We start from the raw sequence: 8,732 nt of genomic DNA on the forward strand, positions 1-8,732 counted from the left end.
TCTCAACACATTACTAATAAAAATATTCCATATCTATTTGCATAAAAAAAAAAGAGGTGTCGAACTTGTAGAACAGGCTACGTTCATGATTATTTTACAATTATGCTTATGTTCATTTGTATCCAAACTACACTTTTATTATTCAACAATGTATATATTTATTTCAATTCATATTAATCGCATTTATTAATATTGTATTACAATGTTGATTTTTCTTTTTGCTATTAATTGAATATGTAATCCACAACATTCTTCTTGTTTTCAAACATATACAAAAGATCAATCGAATAATCAATTTGGCGTATGCAATTAACTAGTCATAGAAAGAGATAGATTGCTTGAAATCATTCTTGTTATGCAGTTAATATTACTAGTAGTTAGATTAATGAAGAGCGAATAAATTGCTCTATATCATTATGCATTTGCATATGATAATACTCATCACTTAACACATTTCAACACCTTCACACATTTCTTGGTAGAAGAAAGAGATGATCACCATCTCTCACAACGCTCAAGTCTTCGACTTGTGCATTTTCTTCATTTACTACTCTTTCAAGATTCTTGTCACCAAATTTTTCACCTGCATCAAATTTTATATAACTTTTTAGCCTAATTTAATGTAATTTAATACTATTATGTTATATTATAAAACCACATATAAAAAATACCTGCTATTTTGAGAAGCTCTTGTAGTGAATTAGGTAGGATTATGAGCTTTCCATGGTGTTTTCTTGCAACGCTATCCTCGTTGAAATTCATGTGAATCGTCACTCTCTTCTCGGACCTCGATTTCCGGCTATTTTCATGGTGGTCTATCATGCCTTGATTTTGCATCTCATCATCTTTTGCTGGATGATGATGATATTCATCGCTCCGTTTGTTCTCTTTCTTCTCCACCGAGAGCCATACCATCTCGAGGTGGCCAGAAGAGTTCTGGTGCGGTCTCAAGTTCAAATCCCACCAATTATTCAGCATTAGACTCAGGTCATATTGGCCCTCAATGTCAACACCTTTCCACTCCTTGAGTTTCTACAACCAATCTCATTTTTTTTTACAAAATATTTCTTCAATAAAAAAATATACTCCATCTATCCACGATAAGAGTTTTAGTTGATTTCCTCGCAAGTTTAAAAAAATTTAAAGAAAAGTGTGTAAAAAAAGATAGTAGAATGAATGTGTCAGTCTTATATATTAATTTTATAGTAATAAAATGTGAGTGAAATGAGTTAATGAAATGTTTGGAGTCTACTAACTATTTATCGTAAAAGTGAACCAAAACTCTAATCTCGGACCAAGGAAGTAGTTAATAACACAATAAGTAAATTACCTGAAACAAATTGTTCATAACAATGTGTTCATCATGAGGATTGGATCGGAGAACGCTGAGAAATGCGTTCTTGTTGAGGCGCAGCGTCTGAGAGATCTCAGCCGTCCGAACGCCCAACGGCTGCGGTTTTTCACACAGAACACCAACTTCTCCCACCATCTCTCCTGCAGAGGCCTTTCCAATAATCTGCATTTATGTATGAAATTTTATTCAGCTTCTATTTATCCAAAAATATTATTCAGAAGCACTTACTTGATCACGTCCATTGATCTTCGCCACAAAATACTGCCAAAAAGCATTGAAATATTTTTATCAGTCAATCATAAAATAATTAATCAAGATAGCAGTTTATGTATACTTATTTAATTTGTGATTAGTCATTAATTACCACTGATCCAGAGATGATTACATATACATCAGTTGATGCCTCATTTTGCAAGATGATGTCTTCTCTTGGAGGATACCACTCCGCTTCCACTTCTGCCACCTTCGATTTGATCATCAAAAAATTAAATTCAGATTTATACTAATATAAACTATTTTCATTTTGGGCAGTTCCATAGAAATACTCCCCAGATCCCCCCATATGTGTTCTATTTTGATATTGACACAAGTTTTAAAAAATGTACTAACAGAAAGTGGATTGAGAAAGTTAACAGTATGTGAGTCCCGCAATATGAGCTACATACATTTGGTGTGAGCACCAGTTTTAAGAATCGTAAACAATAGTGGAAAGTTCACATTTTTATATTGGTGTTATAATAGAACGTGAGTGAAGTGAGTTAGTGAAATGTGAGACCTACTTACCATCTATGGTAAAAGCGAAATGTGACTATTATCGTGAAACAGACCGAAATGACAAAATGTGACTCTTATTATGGAACGAATGGAGTAATAAAATGTGAGTGAATAGTTAATGAATATGAGGTCCATTATCAAAAGTAGTAAAAGTGAAGCGAGACAGTTAATTAGACGGAGGAAAATGGAAAATTGGGTCACATAATGAGGAACGGAGGAAGTATAAACTTTCTAAACTTTTTATCGTAGGACATGGACTCCACAATCCAATAATATTAGAAAGAGAGAGAGATAGAGGAAAACACACCAATTGAAGAAGGAAATCTTGTGATACACCATGAAAGATGGAAGCTTGTCGAACAACAGGGGAGAACAGAAACTGCGCAATGCTGCATCGAATCGCCTTGGGCAGCTCCATCAACGTCTGCTGCTGCTTCACTCCCTCCGTCTTGAATTTCACACACATGTGCGACAGAATCTGCTCCTTGATATCCGACGGCAGCCGGTTCCGCTTCACGAACTCCGACGCCGCCGCAATACTGTCCCTCTGCACCCCAGACAAACTCATTCATTCATTCATTCAAATAGAAAAAAAAAAGGAATGAGCATACGTACAAAATGCGCAGTGGAGCAGCTCCAGTGGAGGACGAGATTCGTCATGTTTCCGATTATATACGAGGTCAATCCGAGGTTGAACAGCATGTACACGATGTCGAAGAGCATCTCCCTCGGATTCTCCGCGTGCAGGTCGCCGTAACCCGTCGTCGTCAGCGTCACAATCGACCAGTACAGTGCCGCCACGTACTTGTCCCAGATCCCCATCTCCTTGAAATCCGGATACACCGCGCCGATCCACGTCCGCCTCGGCTCCGAGTACCGGTCCGCGATCATGTAGTTGAAGCACCCCGCGCAATGCACCGCGAAAAGCGTCACCTATTTTTTTTAAAAAAAAATTGATTATTGTCACTGTCAGGGGGTGCAGACCATATCCCACGTTCGGGTACTCAGAAAAATGTTAGATAGGTTGGAGGCTTACAGCGACAAGCTTGGTGCATCTGGTTAAGAAGTAGTTGAATCGGATGTCCTTCTCTAGCCTCGCGAACAGGGAGCTAACGCGTCTGAGGCGCCATAAGCGAAGCATGGCGAGAAAATTGAACCCCAATCCGCCGCTGCTGTATGTGAAGCATATGGCAAGGAATTGGAATGGAATGGTTGAGCAGACATCAAAGAGGAACCATGATGTTAGATACCTGCAAATAGCCACAATCCTCTTATTCAAGAAAAAAGAAAGGAGTAAATGTGTTGGTTAAATTTCCCAATTTACCTCACTGCGATTCGCTTTGGATCGTCTACTATGACGTACGACTGGGGGTCGAGGTAGGCAAGGAAGAAGGTGAGGACGATGTCTACCGCGAAGAAGCCATTGATGATGTTGTCCACGACAAAGAGAGTGTCTTGCTTGTACGCCAGGAATGCGAATTGGAAGGGCGAAATCCAGGCTGAGTAGACGACGAGGAGGACGAGGAACGTCTCCCAAATCCTGCAAGAAATGGTGGATTCAGACAATATTAGAGGCATCTTTGTTATTGTTTTTTTTTGGAGTGGAGAGAGAGAGAGAGATGTGATCACCTATAGCATGGATTGTAAGGTGAGATGATGTGGTTCCGTGACGTCTTGGCGCCGGTGGTGGTCAATGGAGGGAGATCGGTGGCGTTGTCGATGTGAAAATGGTGGTTGGAGAGGTTTTTACCAAGGGCGGTTTTTAGACAAGAAAGAGGCATTTGTGGTTGTGGCGTTGAGAGATCAAAGGTTAGTTAGTGAAGTGGAGTGAGGTTTTTGTTAGTATGTAGTAAGTGTGGGACTGAGAAGTTTATATACAATGAGGTGGTTGGATTGAGGTTGTATATACTCACTTGTAATTTCCATATATGAGAAGTTTACATTGACAGATGGATGGGACTGTATACTGGAAAGTCAAATGTCTCGGGTTTGAGTCAACCATGGTGCAGTCTTTGAAATTTCTATTCGTTTGCCTATAAAAAGAAAAGGAACGAGCCGTGTGAGGTGCGGCGTGGGACGGATAGATGGTAGATGTTGAATTATGCTTGAAATTTTTAATTTGGCATCTTATATTGCATTTATGAAATGCGAGGTTGCCAATGGTGTAATGATATATGGTGGGGTGGGATGGTTTATTTCAACATCTATATTTAGGGGAACAAGAGTGGAAGGAGGGCTGGTTTGGAGAGTACTTGTATTGAATGGCACATGGCTGAGGATAAATGCTTTCTAATCTAGCTAAGCACCAAGGAACCTTAAATTTCATAGATTTGAAAAAGTCGACAAAATTTTTATTTGAGGATACAAAGCCATCAAATTTGAACCATAAATTTCTATGTTATTAGATAGGAGGTATCACCACCGTTGTTTAGTGGTAATTGTAGTATAACTACAATTAAAACATTAACCACACTATTATAAATTGAATTAGTAATTAATAATTTGAAGTCCAGCTAGCAATCGTGTCTTGCGCGTAATATTTTAACCATTGACTCCCTCGGTCTCTTAAATTTTGTCACATTTTGATCGGACACGGATTTTAAGAAAATAATGGTAAGTGAGTCGAAAAAGTTAATAGAATGTGAGTTCTACTGCAAGTTTTCATCTTCATCGCAAGAGGCCTCACACCTGTATCACACGTCGAAACAAAGTATCTTTATGGCCGTGGAGTATCTCAATTTTCAAATTACCAAATTATTTTTTGATACTTTGAAAATGTAGTATTAGTTGAAGTTGTGGCTAAAACTTTAATTAAATGTGTTTATCCTCTTTGTTTTATCTTTCTTTTTGTTGTGAAAGGACAAAAAGTTGAAGGTTGTCCTGTATATGTTGTAAGTAAGCAATCAGAACCATATATGTAAGAAAGGGATTCCGGCCATGTATCTCTCTATCTCTTATATGTGTGGACCGACCATATATTATAATTTATCCTATATGGTTATCGAGTTATCACATTGATATATATATGAAGTTGTGATATCTTCCCACAAAGTCGTGGCACTGACTTTTGTCCTGCGCTTCTTTTGTTGCTTTCTTTAATTTGTTTACACTCATGTTTGCCCCAAATGGTTGATATCAAGAAATTATGTGTTTTAGACGTAATTGTTTTGGTAGACAAAGTTCATCAACTATTAGATTTCATGTAATCTGGCTGGGGTTTCAACCGTTCGTTATTTTGTAGTTCTGTCAACTATTAGATTTCGGGCATGTTTGAATTGGTAGATAGGGACATTTGGAATGCGTTTAATGGCTCAATCTGGTATTTGATTTGTTGGTTAAATTTTCTATGGCCCACTCAATGGGCAAGGGCCCGTTGAATTAAGGCTAAAAAAATTATCATGAAAAATTCAGTGATAATAATCTATACAACACTATTTTAATTTTAAATTATTTGAAATTACTAATATAGACCTCAGTCTTGGAAATATAGAAAAAGTCAGAGAATAGTTTTGAAATTTCCTACTGTAATGTGGCTTTAAATTACAAACCAATCATGTGCCATCAATTCAAACACCACAAATATAAATGAAAAATCAAGAAAAGCATTATTGCAAAATGGTTGTATTCTTATCTAAACGAAAGATAAACTCTAATTCCAAAACTTCCTTCATGTATTATATACTATAATCCTTGGTTCTTTCTTAGTTGCCAGGTGTTTGTCTTCTCTTGCTTTTGTTGGTGTTATACTTTATCTCGCCATTTTTCAGTAATTTGAGATTTTTTGACTGATTGAAAAAAAAAGTTACTATTCAAGACCGATCACACGAGGACTTATTTACATTTGACCAGCTTTTGTATTCTATTTCTAAGGATGAGATGCCATGCCTTACAATTTTAGTGTGACAGTTGTCACATCTTCAAAATTTATTTTCCACAATGAAAATAAAACTAATTAAAGTAACTCAAGATTAATTGCATAGAGTGAGCATGCGTTTATGGTGTATATCACTATCATTTCGTGGTAGAGAGATTGATTGAGTGAGTGAATGGGGAACTCAATAACCATGGATTATTTTTGAGGGCTTGACAAAATGTGGTCCTTAATTCATGGTCCTTACATCCTGAAATTTCCTAAATCTTGGATTTTTATGTCTGTTATTTGTGGTCCTTTCTAATCAAATCAGATTATGGTAAATGTCAGTATACATGTATATGTAATAATGTGGTGATCCTATTTATGAAATGAATGACAACAATTAATTTCTCCATTATAAGATGATTAATAAGTTATTCCTAATTAGTCTCTTAGATTTGGACACCGGCTAGCCAACCTTGTGACGAAACTGTCATTAAATCCTATCAATTTCTTGGAAATCTAATTACCAAAAAGTTAAGATGTTACTCCTAAATTGGGATTGGATCTGATAATTCACATACTATCACTAAATGACCCATGCAACCTGTCGATAAGAAATTAATTCTTTAAATACCAAAAAGAGTTAAATAAATTTTCAACTTTTTAAAAAGAAATTATAAGATGAGGCTGAGATTTTTGTACTCTCTGGCAAAATTTGAGTAGAAAAATCAAGAGCCAAAGATTTGATTTTATCGATATTCATTATAATGCACAAGATACATGTGTATTTTGCTCTCTATATTTTTTATTCCCTTGAAATCACTCGATTGCATATCTATGAAAATATAGATTGATTCATGCTATATTTCTTGTATCATAGTGGTCCCTGCTTTTCGTCAGATAATCATTTCGAAAAGAAGAAAAATCAATTAATATTACTGCATATTCCCTTCATTCTAAAAAAATGCATTTTTGATTCACACGGATTTTAATATAAAATTGCTAAAATAAAAGAGAGGTAGGAAGAAAAAAGTAAATAAAATATTGTTAAGACATAATAGGTCTCACCTTATTAAGAGCATCCGCAATGGGTGGACGATGGCACGCCCGATGGCGCGCATCGTCCGCGCCATCCATCGTCCGCACCCATTGCGGGTGCGTGCCATAGGGCGCGGACGATAGTCGCGCCCTATACTTCGGTCGCGGAGGATAGCGCGGACGATGGCCATCGGCCGCGCCATCGTCCGCCCCATTGTGGAGGTCGCGGACGATGGCACGCGGTTTTGAACGACATGATTGAAGAAGTGTGGGCTCGTAACCGCCGTCGCTGAGTTTTCGTTTTTTTAATTCGCGTTGTAATGTATTAATTTTTATTAAATGAAATTCAGTTTTTGAAATTCGTATTTTAATGTATTATTTTTTTTTAAATTCGTATGGATTTTGTAAATATTAAAAAAATGATGACGTGGTCGCCATAGGGACATAAAAATTGAGACGCAATCACTTGCGTTGGAAAGCTTTAAAAAATAATAGTAACAAGATAGGATGCAAAAAAAGCTCCCTAAATTAATGAAAATTTTACTTAATCTTTTATTTTTTAGGCAGCTTCCATTTGCGTCTTTTAATTTTAGTTGGTATATTTAGAAATACAAATTACCGTCCTTAATTGTATTAAAATAAAATCTTTAACGATTTTTTTTAGTATAAGAAACCTAATTAGTAAATCAAAAACATGATAGTTCTTCCATCTTATGTGTTTATCTCAAGACTTTGTCTTTTCGATCTATTCTATCAGCTTAAGTCAAAACTCTCGAACCAAACGAATGTAATGATTTCTCTAGTTTTAAATTAAGTTAATTGCTCTTTGTGGGTTTCGATAGCTAATTTACTCCCTTGTGGCCTTGTATGTATGTTCTCTTGCAAATAGCAGTATTTCTAGAATTTTATTACTTGATTGTATAAAATTGAACTACATATTATTATTCTGAAAATCACAAACAATATTCTAGACAATGGGCTGATAAAGTTCTCAATCAATTTTGAATTTGATGCAAAATAAACGATAATTTGAAATATAACTTCAAACTCGCATGTCCTAAACCCTAAACCCTAAATAAAGCTTGTGTACGACAAAGCAAAATAATTATGTAAACGTTTAAACTTGAATCTAATTTGACCAAGGTAAAAACTCTTCCGAAATGAAAAGAGGGATCTTGGAATATCAAATAACATCTCGAATTAAATGTGAAATTAATGAACAACTAAAAATGTAAAACATCACATGCTTCATTTATGGCTAGTCTTATACAAATCAAGGATTGTATGACCAAACTTTCATGTAGTACCTTTATTTTGTTAACGTTTATATTTAGTAGCATGATTTCCACGATGGTATAACATTATTATGTATCTACAATAATAGGGACGTTTCAATAGAATGTTGGAGTAACATTTTGGAAGAGTATTAAAGATACATTCAATGTGATTTGGTGATATTCATGATGAATGTCAATAAGTTTTAAATAGTACAGTAATAATAGATCCAATTGTACGAAAAATACTTGCTCAATATTGCATTGTAGCCTAATCTTCAATATAAATAATTTATTTCACATGTCCATGATTTTTCACGTCATCATTAGTCATATTTAGGGGTGAGCAAAATAACTAATGAACCAAAAAATTGAATTTCTTTTTGGTTTCGGCTAATTTCAGTTTTTCGGTTCAGTTTGTATAAAAAAATTGAAA

The 8,732-nt window shown here is 35.6% G+C and overlaps 1 protein-coding gene across 1 annotated transcript; it reads right to left on the minus strand.

Annotated features, from left to right (window-relative positions):
* Positions 1-314: 314 nt before the first annotated feature.
* On the minus strand, positions 315-4,256 carry LOC121787066 (potassium channel KAT3-like). Its single transcript, XM_042185678.1, has 10 exons — positions 3,758-4,256; positions 3,453-3,668; positions 3,165-3,378; positions 2,744-3,061; positions 2,436-2,675; positions 1,719-1,817; positions 1,583-1,615; positions 1,331-1,516; positions 672-1,032; positions 315-583 (listed from the first exon to the last, which is right to left on the minus strand). Exons 1-10 carry the CDS (start codon positions 3,907-3,909, stop codon positions 465-467), a joined length of 1,938 nt encoding a protein of 645 aa, XP_042041612.1. The 5' UTR covers positions 3,910-4,256; the 3' UTR covers positions 315-464.
* Between the last annotated feature and the right edge of the window lie 4,476 nt (positions 4,257-8,732).

This window comes from Salvia splendens, chromosome 22 (assembly GCF_004379255.2).
Source record: "Salvia splendens isolate huo1 chromosome 22, SspV2, whole genome shotgun sequence".
Lineage (NCBI taxonomy): Eukaryota > Viridiplantae > Streptophyta > Magnoliopsida > Lamiales > Lamiaceae > Salvia > Salvia splendens.